The 22,905-nt window shown below is 53.6% G+C and overlaps 6 protein-coding genes across 6 annotated transcripts; 2 read left to right on the top strand and 4 right to left on the bottom strand.

Moving 5' to 3' along the window:
• Positions 1 to 707: 707 nt before the first annotated feature.
• PG986_003584 (Cloroperoxidase) lies at positions 708 to 3,512 on the top strand (the record flags this gene model as incomplete). Its single annotated transcript, XM_066839806.1, has 4 exons — positions 708 to 877; positions 950 to 1,182; positions 1,337 to 1,710; positions 2,652 to 3,512. 4 exons carry the CDS (start codon positions 708 to 710, stop codon positions 3,510 to 3,512), a joined length of 1,638 nt encoding a protein of 545 aa, XP_066704870.1.
• A 1,364-nt stretch (positions 3,513 to 4,876) lies between these two features.
• On the bottom strand, positions 4,877 to 8,435 carry PG986_003583 (NRPS-like protein biosynthetic cluster; the record flags this gene model as incomplete). Its single annotated transcript, XM_066839805.1, has 5 exons — positions 4,877 to 7,127; positions 7,175 to 7,479; positions 7,552 to 7,714; positions 7,785 to 8,062; positions 8,124 to 8,435. The coding sequence occupies 5 exons, from the start codon at positions 8,433 to 8,435 to the stop codon at positions 4,877 to 4,879; spliced, it is 3,309 nt and encodes a 1,102-aa protein (XP_066704869.1).
• Positions 8,436 to 9,174: 739 nt separating this feature from the next.
• PG986_003582 (uncharacterized protein) lies at positions 9,175 to 10,351 on the bottom strand (the record flags this gene model as incomplete). Its single annotated transcript, XM_066839804.1, has 4 exons — positions 9,175 to 9,454; positions 9,520 to 9,911; positions 9,999 to 10,124; positions 10,199 to 10,351. 4 exons carry the CDS (start codon positions 10,349 to 10,351, stop codon positions 9,175 to 9,177), a joined length of 951 nt encoding a protein of 316 aa, XP_066704868.1.
• A 988-nt stretch (positions 10,352 to 11,339) lies between these two features.
• PG986_003581 (P-loop containing nucleoside triphosphate hydrolase protein) lies at positions 11,340 to 13,052 on the bottom strand (the record flags this gene model as incomplete). Its single annotated transcript, XM_066839803.1, has 4 exons — positions 11,340 to 11,588; positions 11,661 to 12,636; positions 12,738 to 12,763; positions 12,972 to 13,052. The coding sequence occupies 4 exons, from the start codon at positions 13,050 to 13,052 to the stop codon at positions 11,340 to 11,342; spliced, it is 1,332 nt and encodes a 443-aa protein (XP_066704867.1).
• A 370-nt stretch (positions 13,053 to 13,422) lies between these two features.
• On the bottom strand, positions 13,423 to 15,286 carry PG986_003580 (Inosine-5'-monophosphate dehydrogenase; the record flags this gene model as incomplete). The annotated part of the gene is made up of 2 exons (XM_066839802.1): positions 13,423 to 14,561; positions 14,791 to 15,286. 2 exons carry the CDS (start codon positions 15,284 to 15,286, stop codon positions 13,423 to 13,425), a joined length of 1,635 nt encoding a protein of 544 aa, XP_066704866.1.
• A 1,551-nt stretch (positions 15,287 to 16,837) lies between these two features.
• On the top strand, positions 16,838 to 22,310 carry PG986_003579 (uncharacterized protein; the record flags this gene model as incomplete). Its single annotated transcript, XM_066839801.1, has 3 exons — positions 16,838 to 20,908; positions 20,973 to 21,865; positions 21,920 to 22,310. 3 exons carry the CDS (start codon positions 16,838 to 16,840, stop codon positions 22,308 to 22,310), a joined length of 5,355 nt encoding a protein of 1,784 aa, XP_066704865.1.
• Between the last annotated feature and the right edge of the window lie 595 nt (positions 22,311 to 22,905).

The following is a 22,905-nucleotide window of genomic DNA, read 5'->3' as shown; positions in this document are numbered from 1 at the left end:
GTAGGTCAGGCTACCATATAAACGACTGCAACGGGCTCGATCACAAGCCAAAAAGCAGGTACTGGTATTAATGGTCCGCCAAGAGCAAAAGGGTGACTGGATGAATGCATATGATGCATCGGAAACTGACCACATAGCTGCGGTGTTGCGGTGCTGTGCAACTTATAACCCGTCCCGGCCGTTTTGTCTCAGTGAGACTCGAAGTAGGCTGGGGCAGGGTGACCAAGGGACTAGAGGCGGGAACTGATATGGCTGTCCTTGCCGCCCGCCCGACGCCACGCAATTTCTCAGCGGCCTCTGACAAGCAGCTCTGGGACACTAGCACCACAAGGAGGCTTCAATTGTCGGAGCCGTTCATGTAGGTCTCACGGCATACCGCCCATTGTTGAACAGCGAAGAAAACACCCGTGTCTCGTCTCCCTGAGCTCAGGCAGCGAGGGTGACTCGACCTGAATGCGCGCCCAAGACTCGTGATCTCACCAGTCGACCCGTGTTTCAGCCAGCCATTGCCCCTGCCGCATTTCTAATGGGATATGAGGTGTGTCAACAGGTTTTCCCCTGCTCTTGCTCTCTGATCGGACATGTTAGCTAGAACATAAGGAGGCGTCCTGTCTGTCGACTAGCTACATATTACGTGCAAGTAAGGTTTTTGCTCCATTGCCATTGACAGCTCTTCGACAATTCGAGTCCTTGCGCACGTAACAGCCATGTACTTCACCCTCTTCAGCGCCATCAAGTCGATCTTCAACTTCGACACCAAGGAGCGAGACGAGGAGAGACGGAGGATCGCAAAGGAGGGCCACTACTATGAGCGATTGAACATAACCCTCCGCGCACCATGTCCAGGATTGAATGCGCTCGCCAATCAGGGGTACTTGTAAGTCCTCTCTCACAAGCCAACTTCACCATGTCGTAACCTCCCAAACTCATCTCGCCTTCTTCCAAACAGACCTCGCGATGGCAAGAACCTCACCCTGCCCATGCTCGAAGCGGCGTTGATGGAGGCCCTACATATGACCGGCACCGTCGCACACGCATTGGCAGACCAGATGAAGCCAGTGCTACGCGAAGACGGAACCTTTGACCTAAGCGACAGCCGAATGCACAACGTGTTAGAGCACGACACCTCTTTGACTCGTCTTGACTTCCGCCAAGGTGACAACTTCACCATGCAGCCCAAGCGTAAGCCCTCCCTAGCCCTAGCCCTAGCCATAGACCAGACGATGCCCCCGTAGCGTATCCGCTACGCCCATCATCCGACGAAGGCTAGAGCAAGCCCCAGCAGCCTCTCTCCTCTTCCAATTGCTGATCCGGTTCTTTGCTTTTACGTAAACAGTGCTCGAAGCCATGATCGACGACGCCGAGGGCGGTCCCGTGACCCTCAAGACGCTGGCCAAGACGTACACGCGGCGCAACCGGGAGCACGCGGCGTCGGGCGGGCAGCCGCTGGGCCTCGTCATGGCGTTCAAGGACCTGCTCGTCAAGGTCGGGTACATCAACACCGAGGCGACGGGCCGCCCGACCCCGGAGCAGGTCCGCCGCTTCTGGACCGACGAGCGCTTCGAGGACTACCTGCTCGACAACCCGCAGCCGCGGAGCGCTACGCGGGCTCGTGTGGAAGGCGGCGGTACTGTGGTGGCATGTGCACGTTTGGTAGTCGTGTACACATGTTCGGTTGGGCTCGTCGTGGGATCTGAAGCAGGGAAATGGGTAGATTGGCATTTCCCGTCAAATGCATATTGGAATGTACCCTCCCGGCAAACCCTTGTGCTTTCTGCGTGAGAGATACGTTCAGTGGGTGAAGAGCCGGGCTGTTATCAATTGCGCAACGAGCTTTCCTTCGCGGATCTCAGCTGAGACCGCCCGAGTTGCCCCTTCCCCTTTCAGCACTGCTAAGCTGCACTTGATTCCCAACACAGATGCCGGACAGTATTCAGGTGGGCGAAGAGGATGAGGTGGCGTCATTACTACTTGACTCAGTGGTGAGCTGAAGAGGCAAAAAGAAAGAGAAAAAGGCAGGAGGCGATGCTGCCCAGTGTGCCCAAGATGACACTGAAATAACTTGATTCGTCGCTTCGTACCTTGATTACTGCAACGTAGCCCGATCAGGTTCAATTCAATCCTATATCGTCGCTTGGAAACTCATTTGGATCTGAAAGGAAAGAGACCAACCCTACCTACCCGTGACCGAAATGAGAACAGGCCTTTCACGGAAAGATGGAAGAGATGGAAGCCACTCGTCTCGTCGCCCTCGAGAAAGAACTTATGGCAGGGAATGTTGTGATACGTGTCGACGGCCCGGACCCATTCCGATCAACACAAAGCTTTGCGACGCTTGCCGACCCTGGGATGAGCATGATCACCTTCTAGAGTGCGAGCAATATCGCAAGGTGCCCAAGTGTGCATTCCCTCCATCCCAACTCCGAAAGAACCCTGGAAATGCCAGCAGATTTCGAAGCGAATATCGCAAATTGCCTCACGGTACACGAAATCTGTTTCTCAAAGGCCCGGGTTACTTTACCTCGCCCGCGACGTGCCTGGTCTGCAGAGCGATACGCTCAGGCATTGAAGGGTTCGAACAACATAATCAGAAATGCGAGATTGGTATTTGGCAGCCGGACAGGCGCGACATCATCAAAACCTGGAACTAGACAGAAATTTCCCTTTTGTTGGGTGTCTATTATGTCGACCCTGACAACCAACTCTACTACCGGCTTCTCACGTTGAACTTCACGATCCGCTACGACAATCAACGCCTGCAGGCCCTCCAGGAGATCTGGTGCCTGGATAGGAGATTCGTTGATCTTCGCATGGTCAGTCAGATGCTCCGCAGCTGCCAGGAGGCCCACGGAGAGGTTTGCAACCGCCTCATTCAGCCTATGACCTTTCCGAGAGGGTTTCGCGTCATCGATACCTCCTCGTGGAGCATCATCCAAAGGAATGACATTGCCGGGTACGTCGCGCTGAGCTATGTTTGGGCCTCGGCATCCAGTCCTTCGGAGACGCCACTCGAGCTTCTGCAATCCAACCTTTGCCCGTTATCTAGGCCTGGCTCTCTACGCAACGAGGCTTTGCCCGAGTTACTGAGTGACGCCATCCACTTCTGCTCAGATACAGGGCAGCGATATCTTTGGATCGACAGGCTCTGCGTTATCCAAGATGGAAAGGAGGTTAAAAAGGAGCAAGTTGAGGCCATGGATGCCATTTATCACAAGGCGGCCTTCACCATAGTTGCCCTGGGAGGCTTGACGGGCCTGCAAGGTACTTCAAGACGCCCGCGTCCAGCACGCCTTGATATGGACTACAAGCGTTACAAAAGGATGCGTCGCAGCTTTTACACCGACATCGGTTATCTTGAACACGCACTCCAAGTATCAGGGTGGGAAAAAGGGGTTGGACATTTCAAGAACAACTTCTCTCCCGTCGTTGCGCATCTTTCTGCGACAAGCACGTGTGCTTCAACTGCGCCGCCATTACGGCACGAGACGATGGAACCGGACTGGTGCCACTAAGAGCCAGTGCGTGACCTGCGAGACCGCCTCGGGGTGTACCGCAGATCGCCAAAATGCGTCGATTTCACAAGGACTGCTCGCGATTACAGTTTACGAAAGTTGACCTTCAATTCGGATGTTATTAATGCTTTCGCCGGTGTGGCAAATATAATCGGCAGCAAGTTGGACACTCGAATGCTGTTTGGCCTTCCCGAGAGGTTCTTCCTGCAAGCTCTCATGAGGGCTTACATGGGAACCTCCGGTACAAGACGTGACATCTCGCATGTACCCAGTTGGAGCTACTTAGCCTGGGACGGCGAAGCCACCTGGGAGTATAGAAGTCCAGTTTATTGGGGGGGATGGCATGTCAAAGCACTCTCAGCTATTCTCCATAGACGTGGTGGATAGTGAAGGAAGTACTCGATTGGTAGTTCAAGAGAAAGGCGAAAGAGCGCTTGAAGAAGCGGATGAGGCTGCTAATCATACTCATTGTCCGTGGCCATGCTGGTGTTGGCACAACCCCCTGGATACGACGGCCCAAAATGCACGGGATCCTGAGGTTCTGGGCACTATAACCGCTAATCCTGGCTACTTGGTGTTTACAACGACTTGTTCGCGGCTCCGTTTAGGTCCGAGTAAGCAGTCACTTGATCATGGACCAAAGTTTAGAATTTTATATTGTGATCGTTCTATAGAGACAGTGGCTGCTGAAACTGTGGGGGAGACCATGCCAATGAACGATGGCTGGGCCTCTGCCCCCAAAGCATCTTCGGAATACGATTTTATCGTAATAGGAGGAGGACGCAAGCGGAAGGGCTACGATCCGAGTAGGTTTGTCTATTGGGTACCAAAAGTGATAGAGGGTTTGGCAGAGGGCAGGGAGGAGGACCGGGATGAGGACCATGAATGGAAATCGGATGAGGCAGATTGGAGGCGAGGTATATCGTCAACGAATAATGCTACTGGACAAACGTATACCAGATGAGCGAGACGTTCTCTATGTTATGATGGTGGAAACTGGGCAGGGCCTTGTATCTCGACGGTTGTCCATTAGGTTGGTAGACGCGCTTGCTTGGAGAGAGAAGTGCAATCCCGTATGGAAGACTGTGGTGCTGGGGTAGTTAAGGGGATGAGCAGACTGACTCTGGCATATACGTAGTTTCATGTGGTATTCATGAGGGATGACTTGGGTCATAGCACATTATAGAGACCCGATCTACATTTTTGACTGTGATGACTCCGGTTCATTCACAGTCCATCACTAGAGAGATTCGACATGAATCGTCTTGCGGAGAAAGCGATCCAAATAGCTTGCGTTTGAGAGGTACGCAACTTTCATGGCCTCTCTGCAAGCAGATGCCACATCCAGCAAAGGAAACAACACCTCAATTCGCCATGCTCAACCAATCCTTAACCCATCTTCGCACCCAATCAACCTGAATAGCGGGCATATCTCGAAGAGTCCCACTAGCCTTGACGCTGCACTCTACAGACATGGGCTCGGCAGTAGGCCCGTCTGCCCACAGGCCATCACGGTAGAAAGTGAACAGCTTGATCGCCGGGTTGCTCGCCACAGAGGCAGTCTCAGCCGCCCGGTCTGCTACTTGGTGTTGGCTGCTTTCCTCCAGGCGCTGAAGCCACAATGTAGGCGGCACAACGTCGAGCGCTCTTCCGAGGTGCTGGCGAGCGACATCTTGCAGCGAAGGAATGAGCGCGGCCCACGTCGTCGTGTGGGGGTTCCGGAGATTGAAGACTTGTGCTATGCTCCCGCTACTGCTGCCGCTCGTCTCCGAGGCCTCTGTCGCCGCTGTAGGCGAAGATATATCTGCGCCAGCTACTGCTAGATCCACGACGGTGTCGGCGGCCAGGTCCGACGGCATCCAATCAACCTGCGAAAAGCGCGGTCCAAGGTCTGAAGGCAGGCAGCCCAGATGGAAAGAGCTGATGACCAGGCTCGGTAGCCATTCAGAGCGATTCCACATCACCGTGCTGCTCCCGCTCCCGCCCGTACGACCAACCGGTCCAGCAACCTGGCCCACGCGCGCGATGCTCGTGGGGATGCCAACGTGTCGACTCGCAGTGTCGCAGAGCAGCTCGGCAAGGAGCTTGCTCCGAGAGTACCCATTCGCAGGCGCCGCGTCGAGCGAGCCGACGATGGACTCCGGAGCCGGTCCAGAGCTGGCGGCGGCCACGGCTCCGATTGAGGATATGAACATGACGTGCGCGCGGTGAGTCAAGGCGGCTGCGAATGAGAAGAGGTTCACCATGCCCGCCAGCTGCGGCCGGAAGGCCGATAGGGACAGATTGAAGTTGACGGGCCACGCGCTGTGGATGACGAGTCCGACGCGACTACGAAGCGTCTCGTAGGTTGCGTCGTCAAGTCCCAAGTAAGGTTGCGCCAAGTCAGCGCGAAGGAAAGTGACACGTTCTTTGAGCATGCTGGCATCGGCATCCAGATTCGTCCATTTCTTTTTCTGGGCGGAGCGTCCGCCATCTGGACTACGGTTTAGGCAGAAGACGTGGCCGACTGCTTCTGGGCGGTTAAGAAGGGCTCGCAAGATCATGGTACCCAGCGTCCCTGTTGAGCCCGTGAGGATGGCATCAACTGGTCTTGCTTCTTTGGTGTCTCCAATCAACACCCTGGGCACGGGTATCTCTTGAATCAATTGGCGATACGTCGCCAATAGGGACTCCATGATATCCCTGTCATCCTTTCCAGAGCCATCCTGTACCGCGGTAACGGCAATCGCCAGCTCGGATACGGTAGGGTTCTGATAGACAGTGGATAACCCCAGATGGCGTCGATGAAGGGCCCGCCGCAAAGCACGGGTCAGTCGCAGTGCCTGTAGGGAATCCATTCCTCTCTCGAAGAGGCTGTCTGAGTCGTCCAGTGCCGGCCACTCGGCAATCTTGAGAACAACATTGCGTATACGCCGAGTGGTCATACCGACGTCCTCAACGACATCAACGCCACTCGTGTCTTCTTCTTCTTCTTCTTCTTCTTCTTCTTCGTCGCCGCCACCGGCTTCTTCCTCGATATTATCGGCATTATCATACAGCGCATTGATCTCGGCCTCGTAAAGCGCAACACTGGCCCCCCTCTGAAGCGTCCCTTTCCCCGCCCGTACGAGGGGCCTATCCGGGTCCGTCACGAGGACCAGCGACTTCTCGACCCGCGCATGCGCCGGCGCGACGCGATTGGCCTCTTCGATGCTCGGCCAGGCCCTCTCGATAAATTTGGCCTGCTCCGCGGTAGTGCGTACCGGAGCTGCCGCCTCGAGCAGCAGCGCGGCCTGAAAGCGGTGGGTTCCGATAACAAGGGCGCCGCTGATCAGCCCCGGGTTCCTCGCCACGATACGATGTTCCATGGTGATGGGGTTCGTCTTTTCGCCGTTGAGGAAGACGACGATATCGTCCGCTCGGGCCTGCCACGTCCACGCGTCGGGGACGGTGGGATGCGGCGCGAAGAGGTCGCGGGTGCGGTACTCGGCGAGCCCCTCCTTGCCGCGGATGGTAAACGTCGGCTGCGTGCTGACCGGGTCCTCGCGCCGCCGGATGACCAGCTCGTAGAGGTTATCGGACACCTTGTCGAACACCATGCCCGCGCAGGGGTGGAAGCGGATGTACTTCCAATCCCTGCGGGGCTCCAGCCCGGCCGGCACGAGCTGCGGCGGCATGCCCACCTCCGACGCGCCCCATTGGCACCGCAGCGGCACCTGCGCCGCGACGGCGTCGCCGACCTGCTGGGGAGGTCGCCGCCGATGTAGACGAGCAGCTCGAGGTGCCGGGCGCAGTAGCGGAGCAGCTCCGGGTTCTGGGCCAGCTCGGCGACGACCGAGGGCACGAGCAGGGCGATGTCCGCGGGCGTCTGCTCGAGGGCCTCGACCAGGCCCTGCGCGGTGACGATGGCGCCCGCTGCGGCGGCTGGGGCGATGACGGTGTTGCCGAAGGGGACGGCGTAGAAAATGTTTTGGCCGAATCCGGCACCCTGGGAAAGGGAGGGGGGATCAGGTCAGCAATTTTTGCAATGTGCTAAGAGGGGAGATTGTAAGGTTCATACGTGGAATGGCGGTAATGTTACCAGGACCCGTTTGCCTAGATAAATGCTCTCAAGTGTAGGGACGCCTTCCGGAGCCGGGCAGCTGGACGCATTCTGGTGTCTGAGAATGGTTTCCTGGGTCCAGATCAGGGGTTTTGGTATACCTGTCGAGCCAGAAGTGTGTCTGGGAAAACCGTATTAAGACTTGTTTGGCAGTGGGGGTTGGTCATGAAAACAAAAGGGGGGAAGCATACATGATCATGATAGGGTCCTGCAGACCTTCCTCTAGTGTCTTCCGGTACTCATAGGAGGGATAAACCGTCTGCAGCAGTTCTTCAACACTTGGTATGAGAAGATGGCGCGGCGAAACAGTTTCCAGAATGGGATGCGCTGCCGGTGGGATTGGTTCCGGTGTTATAATAGACCTGCAGTGTAGGGCTCCAAAGAGAGACCGATGCGCCTCGGCGCTATTTCGCGGCGATGTAAGAAAGAGCTGTTGCGAAATTTTCATCCCTATGGTAAGCCACTCCTTCTTTAACAACGTACAGTAATAATCACACAGGTCATAATGACGGAGCTAGGGAGTTGCTCACAGAATATCCCGCCTTGATAGTGGCGAACCCCAGAGCCGGGATCCGGACATCGTTGGGCCCGACATACGCCAAGGCCTCATTGTCCCGGCCCGGACCGCCCAGGCTCTCTATCAGCCACCACGCAAGACCGTTCACCATATTCGCAAGCTGGGCGTAGTTGATAGTTCTAAAACCGGCTTCGTAGGAGGCTGGGACCACGGGCCACATCCCGTAGGCAGCGTCCGGGTCGATGCTTGCGATGTGATCCACCATGTGCGGCAGAAGCGCGCGCTGCCTCTTGGCAGCAGCGCCATTGTCAATCAGGTTGGCCATCGCGATGCTACAGTTGGCGATGTTCACAAGTCGGATGTTCTGAGGAAAGAAACGGGACGAGGTCCTTGTGACGGTCATGCCCCGACGCGGACCATGGATCAAGCTTTTGATCGGACTTTATATCCCGGCTTACGTGAGATTGGAACCAGTAGCTCGGATCGAATGACGTGCAAAGGCTAGACCTCAGACTCACAGGAGACTATTTCTACATCGCAGCCTCCTTCCTAACTTGGTATCCGGAAGGATTCTGGGAGTGGAACACAACAAGCAGTCATCGGATTCTGGCAAATGAGAGTACATCGGCTAATCTTGACTCAAGCAGGTGCACAGGAGGATATACTACACAGAAACTACGATTTTACATGCAAGTACAAAGAAGTTATGACAATATGGGTGAGCATGGCATATATGCATTGTATATGTTTATTAACAGTCACATACGCCTGTTAGAACCAGTATGCCAGATAGGCTGTAATGTTCTTTCCACACCTCCGATTTCTGGCGTTCTCTGCCTTCGATGTAACTTATGTGAAGATCCTCCGAGGACTAATCAAGTTTGATATGGTCCTATGCTGCCTCTGTTTATGTATAAGAAGGATATCTCTCGACAATATGTAAAACTATTTAGGATGGTGGTAACAGCAGCCCGTTGTGATGTCTCAGTCAGCCTTTCTACATACGGACGGGTCAATGTAGCAGAAAACAATGCTGGTGTAATATATGAGACTTACAGTGACAGTTAACGAAGATAGGATATTTTAGGAGACGCCACAATAGTGGTAGCGGACTTGGTGCCCTCCTCTGAATCGCCCGTTTTCACCCTCGAGGGAAGCCTTTGCATCCTAACGCCTTCGGCAGCTCGTGTTCGCCGTTGGAATATAGGGCGGAAGAGTGGGATGCAAATCGCGATCGTGCCAACGCTGGGCTCTAAGCCCAGCAAGAAGTAGCCAACCAGTATCCTCATTTTGGCCTTGGTGTCATACCAAACAACCGTTCGCACCAGGGCGACCACGCAAGCCCTGAGGTAACACGTCAGTCAAGGACTTCTTCAACCGCCGCTAGCGATTAGTTATTGGTAACTCACAGGAAACCCAAGCCGAAAGCTATCATGATGTGCCTCTTCTTTCGCCTCTGGAGCCTGAGAGGAAACAGTTGCCAGATGGGGATGAAGAAAATGGCGAAGTCCAGGACGACTGTCGCGGTAAAGTTGAACATCCCATTGATCATGTTCTTGTACATTTGGTCGCGGGTGATTCTGGCTGTAGGGTCACACCAGGGTCTCGCAGGGAAGCTGATATAGAGAGTCCCCGTAATGGCTACCGCGGCACAGACAACTGTCAAGTACGTCACGATGTTTAGTACAGTCCTGACTGCCGTCGAGCCTTTGTTATAGAAGAGCTCGTGGAAGAGTGCCAGGGCGGAGAGCTTGACCAGATAAACAGCGAGTCCGAACATTGCTTGGAGTGACGTCTCGCCCTGCCATACGTCGCTTGTTAGCATTGCAAGAGAATGTGTCATTCTATCTCTGGACTCGAGGAGGGGAAAAGGGGGTTCGTCACGTACCTCACATCGCTCTATGTCTGTCTCAGACATGGCTTCAGTCGTGTTGTTGTCGTTTCTCCCCAAGCCGCCGGCGAGAACAACTAACCAGAAATGAGCTTCTCGGAGATTTGAAGATGGGCAGAGTGACTGGGAGAACAAAGGTAAATCTTACTGAATATGACGAGTGACCAAAACACTACGAGCACGGCGTTCTCGCATACAATCAGGCCGTCACTCCACTGCAGCCGTTGCCCGGAGAGTCTCCTTGCCCAAAGAAGAAGCCCGACAGCAAAAGTCGGGAGTACACTGAAGAGTATGGCCATTGCGATGATGGTGCCCTGGGTGGCAGTCTGGACGGGACGAAACGCTGTCATGGTTGCCGTGGGGTGTTTTGGGGTTGATTATTTCAGGAAGAACTGCGGTTCAAGCCAACAGTTAAGTCGAAGATGGAGATTTTGTTAGGTACAGGTTATCTCTTGAAGTAATTATGATACGATTCCGATGCCATAGTTGTTTGCTAGACTGTGAGGAATATGCACGTGTGTATTGAGTATCCTCAGATATATTATATGCACCCATCTCCAGGTGGTTTGGACCAGGTCCTATGGCATTCAATCACCCCCAGCCGGGAGCAAGGCATCACTATCACTGCTCTCAAGTTTGCTATCGTCTCGCCCTGTGTGCCTTGCTTGAGTCAGCATTGGCAACTTGCAGGGTGTGCGGTATGTAAGGGGCGTCGGGTGAAAGGCCTGATATCCAATTGACATCAGGTTGCCAATCTATCGGATAATCGTTTGTTTATTCTCTGACTCGACAGTGGGTACAGTTGGTTTCGCAGCCCTTTCACGCCTTGCATCACCTTGATTTCCAGAAATGCTGCCCGTCAACATCCGCCAACCGCACACATATTGTGGAGGATTTCGTCGGGAAGTGCATGTCATCCTCTTTCACAGGGAGCCTCTATTAGCCGCAGTGGCTGTTTGTTACGCCAGAGAGACCTATGCCCTGATCATCTGTATCCTGAGTCTCACAACTGTTCTCAGTTCTCAAGACCATTGAACATTATAGCAGAAGGTAGCTTGCATCAACTGCCTAGAAAACCAAGAGCAATAGTAGTACAAACCCGAGTAACGCAGAATAGTCAGTCAGTTATTGTCCCAAGATCTCATACAGTCGCTCCTCGTCATTACTTAGCTTTAAAGCTCTTTGCTCTACTGGCCACTGTCTTGTGAGACACTGCGGTCTTGCCAAGATATCCAGCCTAAACCCACGTATGACTAGGTACTTGATTCCTATCTACCAAACAAATACTTCCAGTCCAGCAGCATACCATCATAATACGGTCTGCAACATGAAGCATCATCAAGCGTCAAGTCCACGATTCTCGTCCTGAAGCTGACATAGAAGCTCTTCAGTCTTTCTCAATACGTCCATCTTATCGGCAAGCTCTTGGCGTTCCCGGATGGCATCCTCGCTGTCTCTTGCGATTTCATAGACCTTTTCGTCAGACAGACCAGTGACCACATCCGACGTAAATAATGTATCCAATCCCCGCACCATGCACAGCTCGGCATTGGCTACGAAGTCGTCGATAGCCTTCTGCACGGGAATCTGTTGTAGACTTGTATCAGTATCTGAAAAAAAAGGCTAAGCATCATGCCCATTTGCGTTCCGTTCACTCACCTTGCAGTAATCGTCCGCCACTTGCTCTGCAAGAGTCTTTACGGAGGAATTGTCCATGTCTGCCTTGTTCAATTCAATACCGCCTAGAACGCAGTCGATGAGGGTTTCCAAATCGAACGTTCCTTTGTAACGACCCGAGGTAACGTTCTCATCCCCGAGAAAACCTGTGATTCGTTGCCGGATGACGGAAGCTTGATGCTGGAGCTGCTTTGTTTCCGCAACCTTTGTGAGACAGGGGCTGTTAAAAATGGGATAACCCGTCTCAAATGGCTCATGAATCTTGTTTTCGACCAGATCCTCTATGTTTCCCCAAAGCTCATCCCCGACTTTCTCGTAAAGGTCCTCATTAAAACGGGGTGCATTGTCTTCGCCAACTAGGTGGTTCAATACCCTCTTGACAACAGACTGGGCAGCCATAAAAAGATGTGCACTGCTGCTGTCGATAATGTCCCTCCAACGGTACATCTTGCGCATGAGAATGCCATGAAAGACCTCGTGATTGGAAACTCCTGAGTGTTCGCAATTGCTTGGAGCAGTGCATTGTTCAAGTTCGTCGGATGCCGTATCTCTGTCCAAGAGCGTTTGGGCATGCTCCGGGTCGTTCATGTGCTTGGAGAAATCCTTCAAGTGTTCTCTGATGGCGACAAGTGTCGTGAGACTGGTATGGGTGGCTTCTTCTTCGCATCCCTCCAAGGGTTCCGTCGAGAAAGGACCAGAGTAATCTTCTTTAAGTGCATCTTGCAGAAGGCTAGTGAAGACTTTGCTGAAATCGACGAGGTATGCTCGTGCTTCTCCGAAACTTGACCGCGGCTCGCCCATCTGCTTCAGTCTTATTTGGCATTCGTCCAGGAAGTCTTTGATTTCTTCTCTGATCGCGGCGATGTGCGTCAGATTATGTTCCGGCGACTGATCATCACATGCGGCGACGCGTGACAAGTGGAAGTACTCATGGGCAATGCCAATACCCTCGTTAGTACTATTACTGGTAAAAAGGGATGACTGAGGAAGCCTGAGTGAGGGTGCAGCCTCTTCCGCTACCCCTACTAGCTCTGGCAGGCCAAGCTCATTGGCAAATACCTACCGTTCTCCACGATGAGTTCTTTCTGTGTAAGAAGAAGATCTAAGGTTACATAATCCTGTAAACCGACCATGGAAAACTCTGGTTGGATGGGAATGCATTGGAAAGCATCCCACCAAACAGGACGCGCGAAGAACGGGTGGCTTTTAAGACTGTAAAGGCCGTTCTTATTAGATGTCCTGGGCTTGAAGTCAGTCTGCTTTCGTGGCTGGGGTCGTTACGGTCTCGAAGACCCGTTGTTCGTCGGGGCGAGCAATTGCCATGTGGACGTGCTGTGAACCTGGTTCTGCCGTGACGCCGAAGGCTTGAATCATTTGGGAGTTATTCCTGAAATATACCAGCTGCACCTATTCCCAGGGCCACAGGGCTGGAATAGGGGTGGCTCCTATATTCCACTACGGTGCGAATAATAGTTGACTGCCTGGTGTTAGCACGGCTAGTTTCTGTCTTTGATGCTCTGCGTGCGTGATCCATCAAGCTCGTCTCGTGACTAAAAAGTAAAGGGTATGAGAAGTTGTCAATGAATTTGACCGAACGCAATGCTTTTTATTTACTCCAAGCCTCGCCCCATTCCAGGTTCCCCGGTATCTTCATGAACATTCATACCAAATCGACCCCGAGATTCGCTCAAATCAATGTACCGCCGTAACGCCCGTATCCGAATATGCACATCGCTTATTTGACTTAAGCGTAGAGCTTCTTCTCGTAGCTCTCCATGTTGACGCCGCCTTCCAGCTGAGCGCTGGCGGTGCGGATCTCGAAGCGAACAATGCCAGCCTCAACCGACTCATGCAGCTCCTTCAGGCTCTTCATACCTGCATCTTGCATAGAGTGCTTCAGACCAGCAGCAAGGTATGGCACGAATTTGCCAACAGAGCCACGATGGGCCACAGCACCAGCAACACCCTGCGCAACGAGCACACTGTCACCTTCGGAGAAGTAGCGGGCAGTGCCGGCATTGCTAGCCTGGCTGTCCTTGCCGCCACCACCGGCCTTCTTGTCTTGCATGGCATCAATGCTGCCCATGCCACGGTAAGCCTTCACCAGCTTACCCTCGCGGGACACGAAAGAGGTACCAGGAGACTCAGTGGTGCCAGCCAAGAGGCCACCCATCATGATGGTGGAAGCACCTAAAGCCAGGCCCTTGACGATGTGACCAACATTTTGAATACCGCCGTCGGCACAGCAAGGAACGCCGTACTTAGCGGCGAACGAAGAGACGGAGTAGACAGCGGCAGCCTGCGGGCGACCGACAGCCATGACTTCTTGTGTAATACAGGCGCTTCCGCTGCCCATACCGATGCGAAGGCCATCAACACCAGCAGCAATCAGAGAAGCAGCCTGCTCTCGGGTCACGACGTTTCCGCCAATGACATCGATACCAGGGAACTCCTTCTTGATCCACTGGACCATCTCAATCTGGAAGATGCTGTTACCTTGGCTGCTGTCAAGAATGACGACATCCAGGCCGGCTTCCACAAGCTTCTGCAGGCGAATCTTATCCTCGGGCCGTGTGCCAATGGCGGCAGCGCAAATCAGCTGCTTAGAGTCGGGCAGCTTGGAAGCGAGCGGGAAGTGGAGGTTCTTGGTCAAATCGGAACGGGAGATCATGGAAACGAGGTTTCCATCGTTATCCACAAGAGGCAGCTTGCCCTTCTTGGACTTGGCCAGAATTTGGTTGGCCTCGAGCAGTTCAATGCCGTGGGGAGCGGTGATCAGGTCCTTGACCATGACATTCTCAACGGTCAAGTTAGAGTTGTCCTCGAACTGGAGGTCGCGGTTCGTAACGATACCCAGTAGCTTGGAACCGAGTTTGCCGGTCTCTGTAATATGCCATCCGGTCAGTCAAGTGCTTCGACTAGTAAGATGAAGATACGAAAAGTATGATGGATGACACCTTCATAAAGAGCATAATTGATTCCTCATGACGGTTAAGTCGATACAGTGGAACGAAAGTTATAAATTTATTGTTTGTAATCATATGGTGTTGGGGGCGCGATGGCACACTAATGCCAAGGGACGGGGGGGGATTTGCGTTCATGGGCGACTTACCAGTGACCGGGAATCCTCCAAATCCCCATTTCTCCTTGAGAAGGCGGGCCTCACCGACGGTTGTCTCCTTGGTGATGACAACGGGGTCGGTGATGAAGCCGTTTTCGTATCTCTTGACTTGGCGCACCATATCGGCCTGCTCGTCGGGAGAGCAGTTGTGGTGGATAACACCGAGGCCACCCTGGAGAGCGATGTGAATGGCCATCTCGTGCTCGGTGACGGTGTCCATAGGAGAAGACAAGAAGGGAGTCTTCAGGCTGATTCTCTTGGTAACACGCGACTCGAGGCTGACTTCGGAGGCGGGGAAGCCAATGTAGCCGGGCATGACGAGGAAGTCATTGTAGGTGAGACCACCATGCTTCTTGGTGTCCATGAGGTCCTTGATGCTGAGGCCATCACGGCTCTCGTAGCTCTTCAGGTCCTCAACGGCATTCTTGTAGTCAAGAATCTGGGCGTCGCCGTTGAGGCCGTTGGTGGGGGTCATGGTGTTGGGCATCTCGAGGAGGAGAGAGATTGGGCAAGTAAGAGCAGAGCTAGTTAAAGCTGTGCAATGGGGAATGGAAGACGGCCGTCAGATCTATTGCTTTCACACAGTAAAGTAGACGACGATTTTGGCGAGGCACCCTTCCCGAGAAAAGAAGGGAAGAAAGAGGCAGAAGGACTCGCTCGGAAAACTTTTTTTATTAGTGACCGGCAGGACCCTGGCGTTTTTTGCGCCGGATGCGGGGCACTCGAAGAGAATTGTTAGGGAAGGACTTTGTGCATGGAGGGGCACTGGTGGCTCAACTGGGTTTGCGCGGGAATTCGGGGCCCCAGGTAGCCCGGCGAAAGGTACTCTCTAGCAACTGTTGATGGAATTATCTTATCACAAAAGATCAGAAGCTTATCGGAAGCTTATCAGGCCATGGCCAGAACTAGACTCGAGCATAAACGTGGACGGTGAAACCGCCTTGCATAAAGCTGGTTTCATATGGCAAGATGCATGCATTAGAGGGCCTGTGGCTTGAATAGTGCGAGAAAGGAGTGGCTGGGCCAGGCAGACTCTGCAGAGAGGCAGAGACTCTGCTTGGGCTGAAAGTGGAGCGAGGGTGGCCCCAGTGCTGACGTGCGTGTGGCACCAACCACCGCCGACGAAAACCCACCTGCTTTCCACACCCACTGTCTTGCCCGCCCGTTGCCCTGAGCACTCCCGAAAAGTAAACAAAGGCCAGGACAGAAGACCTTCCCCAACCCCTCCTCCACCGAGCGAACGGGAATCGCCTACCTTGTCCATCCAAGATCATATTATCTGCCCGACGCTGTATAGTGAGGTCGTATTAATGGCCCGTGGCTGAATAGACAGTATCGGCCTCTTGTAAACCTCCTTCACCGGGCACTTGACGATACTCTCATACTCGCAATTTCATTCATTGGTCTCCGTCAGAATTTGACCGCTCTGCCTCGACCGACCGACTTGCCGCCTCTAGCCTCCGTCTCCGCCTCTGTGCGCTGTGCGCTGTGCGCTGCGCGCTACCACATCTCATCTCAGTGCTTTTTTTTACATTGCGATCTATTTGGACCAAAACACTAAACCTGCGCGCTACTGTTGGCCTTGTTTCGTCTGGTTCCTCATTTATACGCATTGCCATCCCATTTCCCACCTGGGTTCATCGTCAAATTCAACTCGTTTTAGAGCCCGGCCTTAGAATCAAGACGTCAACAACATAGCCGGAGCTTGTGCCTTGGATCCTCGCCTAGCGGCGGACTAACAGACAGCAAAGAAAAACAATCCGCAGCCCGCCGCGCAGCCCTTCCAACCCTCCTCATATCCCTCCCTACTTCGGCCTGTCCGTCCTTACGTGCACTCCCTAGCCTAGGTATTGCTTCTGTTTGCAATTCTTCCAGCTGCTTTCCCAAACAGAAGTACATACTCGCTTGGCCTTGGAATGCTCTACCCTCCGCAGCTGTAATGCAGCATTCAATAACCGACGACGACGGCGCAAACATCAACCCTAAGGATCAGCATCCTTCACTGTTCTAGCCGTCGCCAATCGGCGTTCATAGCAACATGTCGCACCGGCCGCATCCACTCAGGCAGTCATACACTGTTGACTACGCCAACCTCGACAGTGTCAATGGCGTCAATCGCAACCCTTCAACGACCTCGTCGTCGGCTTCGTCTGGCTACTCATACACCTCCGATTCGTACGACTTTGGAAGAGCAAGCACCAATTCGTCCATCTCGAGCGTCTTTGGGCCCACGGTTCGTACCCATAAGCGCGGTATGAGCGAGGTGCCCGCACGCCAAACCACGTCAAGAGTGACAAGAGCGAACACCTTTGATGAACCAAAGGCCAATGTTCAAGATATATACAACATGGCGCGCCAGTCTCTACGGCCTCTGCCACAAACACCACCGGGGGCCGTCCCTTCACCCGCCCCTGCGCCCTCGCCACCTTCTCATCGCACAACACCAACGAGGACAACACCAACACCCACGCCGACGCGGACTTCACCTACCAAAACGCCTACTCCACCGCGGCATAGTTCTCATTCTCATGAGCGCGGCAAAACTATAGACATGGGCAGGCTTTCCATCTCCACCGGCGTCTCCAATGGCATCTCCAATGGGAGAACATCGCCTGTGATCCCCAATGGGAGGATATCGCCTACTCCCTTGGCTCGCCCAAGCACCGCCCGGATAAGTGCAGCACGACCAACATCAATGGTACTCACTCGATCCGACTCAATCCAGCCAGGTTCTATGGTATCTCATAGCCACTCCCCGAGTGTCCCGCAGTCTCCTTTGGCAGCGCCAGACCTAGCGCAACTGGGGCGTTCCTCAACAAGTCAGCTTCGCGCATTGTCAACGCTTGGTGCGGCCGAAGAGTTCGCAATTGCCTCGCCTACCCAGGAAGTCACAGGCCTTCGCGGTCGCCGGAGGCTCCAGCGAGTCGGCAATGCCGGATCACGGCCCGGTGATAATTACGGTTTTGGCGGGCGCAATTGGATGGACAAGCAGCGCCAGTTTCTACAAGCCTATGAATATCTGTGTCATATTGGTGAGGCGAAAGAGTGGATCGAGGATATCATACATCAGCAGATCCCGCCCATTGTCGAGCTCGAGGAAGCTCTCAGAGATGGTGTCACCCTCGCCGAAGTTGTCGAAGCCTTAAATCCCGATCGCAAATTTCGGATATTCCGCCACCAACGCCTTCAAGCCCGCCACTGGGACAACGTTGCCACTTTCTTCAGATATTTGGACCAGGTGGAGCTTCCCGATTTGTTTCGTTTCGAGTTGATTGATCTGTACGAAAAGAAGAATATTCCAAAGGTTATCTACTGCATCCATGCTCTCAGTTGGTTGTTGTTTCGAAAAGGTATTGTGGATTTCAGAATTGGCAACTTGGTCGGTCAACTGGAATTTGAACACCACGAACTGGAGGCTATGCAAAAGGGTCTGGATAAGCTCGGAATCAGCATGCCTAGCTTTGGCAATATGGGTGCCGACTTTGGAGTAGAGCCTGAACCTGAGCCTGAACCTGAAGAGACAGAGGAGGAGCGTATCGACAGGGAATTGGCCGAAAACGAAGAAATGATCATCGATTTCCAGGCTCAGATGCGCGGTGCTTTACTTCGCCTGCGCCTGGGCGGAATTATGAACAGCCTCTGGGACTCGGAAGATTGGATTATTGATCTCCAGTCCAGGATAAGAGGTGACTGGACGAGGCAGGTCATGGAATACCGTCTTCAGATGAAGAGATTCTCTGTTCAATTGCAAAGTGCAGCTCGCGGATATCTGGTCCGCAGTAACTTGATGAACAGGGAAAACTTCTGGAAGAGCAAGGAAAAGAATATCATCAAGCTTCAAAGCGCGATACGGGCTATGAACGTCCGCCACGAAGTACAAGACACAAGATCTCAATTACTGGCGGCAGAAGGTCCTATAAGGAGCATCCAGGCTGTCTTCAAGGGTTATCTCGCCAGGGAGAAGCTGCATGTTCAACGACAGGAGACTGAGAGTAGCGAAGAGCCTGTCAAGAATTTGCAGTCAGCGATCCGCGGCATGCTGCTTAGAGGCCGCGTGGGAGCGGATCTGCATGAACTCCACGGACATGAGCCTGCTATCAGCCGACTACAGGCTGCCGCTAGGGCGATGATGCTTAGAGGCCGCTTGGAGGCGGACATGCATGAACTCCACGGGCATGAGCCTGCTATCAGCCGACTACAGGCTGCCGCTAGGGCGATGATGCTTAGAGGCCGCTTGGAGGCGGACATGCATGAAGTTCAGCTACAGGGGCCTGCTATCGATCAACTGCAGGCTGCTGCTAGGGCAATGATGCTTAGGAGCCGCGTTGGGGCGGATATGCATGAACTTCACCTACAGGAGCCTGCGATCAGCCGACTGCAGGCTGCCGCTAGGGCAATGCTAACTCGAGATCAGGTCTCGCAGCAGCGCGATTCTCTTGAGCAGTTCACACCGCAATGGGAAGCCCTTCAATCCATAAGCCGTGCAAGAAAGATTCGCTCAGATGTCGAGACTACCAAGGCCGGACTCCGCGAGCACGAGGTCCAGATTGGTTCTCTGCAGTCTCAGATCCGTGCTGCAGCTGTCCGTCGTGAGATTAGCGAGAAGCTCGAAGCGTTGAATGCGGAGGAGCCGGCTATCGTGGAACTCCAAGCATTCGCTCGGGCCATGTTGACCCGCGCTCATCTTGCGGCGGATCTCGATGCTCTTGAGGAGGAGTCTCTAACCATTACGGACCTTCAAGCAAGGATACTTGGTTCGCTGTACAGGCAACAGCACGAAGCTCTCCTGGCTGAGCTCCAGTCGCATGAGGAGGAAATTACTTCACTTCAAGCGTTGGCTCGTGCCATGCTGTGCCGAGCCCAACTCGGCGACCTGCTCGCCGAACTGGACGAACACGAGGAGTCTGTTAGCGAGCTCCAGGCAATTGCTAAGGGATTCATCGTGCGTATCAACTTCGAGGAGAAGAGGAAGCACTTCAACGAGAACATGTCCAAGGTTATCAAGATTCAGAGCTTTGTTCGTGGCAAATTGCAGGGTGAGGCGTACAAGAGCCTCACAACCGGCAAGAACCCCCCAGTCGGTGCTGTCAAGAACTTCGTACATCTCTTGAATGATAGCGACTTCGACTTCAACGAAGAGATCGAGTTCGAGAGAATGCGCAAAACCGTTGTGCAACAGGTGCGACAGAACGAAATGCTGGAGCAATATATCGATCAGCTCGACATCAAGATCGCCCTGCTGGTCAAGAACAAGATCACCCTGGACGAGGTCGTCCGCCACCAAAGCAACTTTGGCGGCCATACCAGCAACCTACTTGCCAACTCAAACATGGCGTCTGCTAACCAGTTTGACTTGAAGGCCTTGAACAAGAGTTCAAGAAAGAAGCTTGAATCCTACCAACAGCTCTTCTTCAACTTGCAGACCCAGCCTCAGTACCTCGCACGTCTTTTCAAGCGCATTCGAGAGCAAGGTACCGCCGAGAAGGAGTGCAAGCGGATTGAGCACTTGATGATGGGCTTGTTTGGATATGCTCAGAAACGAAGAGAGGAGTATTACCTCTTGAAGCTGATGTCCAGGTCGATCCGAGAAGAGGTCGAGTCGTGTGCCACCATCCAGGATTACCTGCGTGGTAACTTCTTCTGGTCCAAACTGCTCAACAACTATACGAGGTCACCCCGAGATCGCAAATACCTGAGGGATCTTCTCGGCCCTTTGATCCGAGACAACATTATCGAAGACCCCGCCCTGGATCTCGAGAGTGACCCGATGCAGATCTACAGATCTGCAATCAATAACGAGGAGCTCCGAACCGGCCGCCCCAGTCGAAGACCCCTGGATATTCCCCGCGACTTGGCTATCAAGGACCCGGAGACCCGCGAGCTCTTTATCGATCATCTTCGTGACCTTCGAGAGATCTGCGACCAGTTCCTGAACGCGCTCGAGGATTTCTTGCCTAGGATGCCGTATGGTTTGCGGTTCATCTGCTTGCAGACTTTCGAGGCGCTATGCCAGCATTTCAAGAGGGAACCTCAACACCAAGTCCTCCAACTTGTGAGCAACTGGGTTTGGCGATTCTATCTGCAACCTGCCGTCATCAACCCCGAGCAAGTGGGCGTCATCGAGAAATCGCTCAGCCCCCTTACAAAAACGGAACCTGAGTGAAGTCGCCAAGGTACTCAGCCAGATCGCCTCCGGGCGTCCATTCGGTGGAGACAATATATACCTGCAGCCACTTAATGCATTTGTGAGCGATGCGGCCGCACGTCTGGCCCAAATCACCAGCGATCTTATCTCGGTTCGCGACGCCGAAAGCACGTTCGATATTGATGAGTTCAACGACCTCTACGCCAAGAACCGACCAACTCTCTACATCAAGATGACGGACATTTTCGCCATCCACAACCTCGTTGCCGCAGAACTCCCTGCCATCTGCCCCAACCGTGATGATATCCTCCGCGAGATTATGCAAGATCTTGGTAGTGCCAAGCACAACGAGAATGAAATGCTTGCTGCCGGTTCCTCGGATATCCAGATGTTCCTCACCCCGAAACTGCACGACGTTGAAGACCCCGACGCAGAAGCCAAAGCCCTATTCATGGAAACCAAGCGCTGCATTCTCTACATCATCCGAGTACAGACAGGTGCCAACCTCCTCGAGATCTTGGTCCGACCACCCTCGGAGGAGGATGAACGGAAGTGGGCCCAGGTACTTCGGGATGACTTCAACAATGGCAGCAACACCAAGGGAGCTTACTCGGACGCCAACATGATCGATGTCACACGAATGTCGTACTTCGACATGAAGCGCAACGCTCTCGAGAACATCATGCGCCTCGAGCAACTTGGGCGCATCTCTAAACAGAACTATTACCAAGACGTCCTCAATGCCATCGCTCTCGACATCCGCACCAAGAGCAGACGCCGTATCCAACGGCAGCGCGAATTGGAAGGTGTCCGACTCACGCTGGGCAACTTGCACGAGAAGGCCAAGTACTTGGAGCAGCAACGCAAGAGCTACGACGATTACATTGAGCAGGCCATGGCGACGCTCCAGAAGCACAAAGGGTAAGTGGTACATCCTGATTGATACAATTGACAGAAAGCTAACGACGAAAACAGCAAAAAACGGTTCCTCCTCCCCTTCACGAAGCAGTACAACCATCAGCGCGAACTGGAGCGATCCGGCCGCGTGCCCAAGTTCGGCTCGTACAAGTACAGCGTGCGCCAGCTCTTCGAAAAGGGCGTGGTGGTGTCGTGGCAAGGTGTCCCCGAGCGCGACTGGGGTGTGATTAACTTGACCATCTCCTGCGACGAGGTCGGCATCTTCAGCCTTGAGGGCAGCCGCGGCCACATCCAGATCCCCGGCGCCAGCGCCCAGGTGCCCATCGAAGATCTGCTGCAGGCCCAGTTCGAGGCCCACCAGTTCATGAACCAATTTGAGGGCAACCTCCGGCTCAACGTCAACCTCCTGCTGCACCTGCTCTACAAGAAGTTCTACCGGACGCAATAATAAGGTGGCCTAATACGAAGAGCTGAGTTGGATAGGTGGGGGGTGTATTGAAAGCGAGCAGTACTCGCGCCCGATGACCCATCACATCAACATTATACCATTTGCTGGCGAATAAAGACGTAAAAGCAAAGGAGAGACGAAATATACGAGGAAAGAGAAGACGAAGAAGAAGAAGAAGAAAGGAGTTATGCTGGCATGAAGATCACGAACATCTTTAAGTACAAAGGGGGAAGGGGTTCTTCGGCGTGAAACACCACATGAGCATTTTGGGCGTCTACTTCTTTTCGAGAAAGAAGAAACAAGAAACGGCCGGCGACGGGTACGTGGCGTTGCGTCGCATGATGTGTGTGGCATTCACATAGGAATCGGTGTTTTTAAGCGGTTCTTCAAGCGTTTTTGTCGTTGTTGTTGTCGTTGTTGTGGGATATATTCTGTTGCCCATCCTACCTATCTACCTACATACCCTTCAACTCACCTCACCTCGCCTCCCTTCGTCTCCCCGACCTCCGCTATCTCCCTCACACTTCCACAACCACCGCTTCGCCTACTACTTACTTACCATTCTCTGCTGTTAATGCCACCCATATAGAGACAG

This window comes from Apiospora aurea, assembly GCF_038362705.1.
Source record: "Apiospora aurea strain CBS 24483 chromosome Unknown utg000002l_segment0_segment0, whole genome shotgun sequence".
NCBI lineage: Eukaryota > Fungi > Ascomycota > Sordariomycetes > Amphisphaeriales > Apiosporaceae > Apiospora > Apiospora aurea.
The sequence above is the reverse complement of the archived record's forward strand: the minus strand, read 5'-3'. Positions and strand labels throughout refer to the sequence as shown.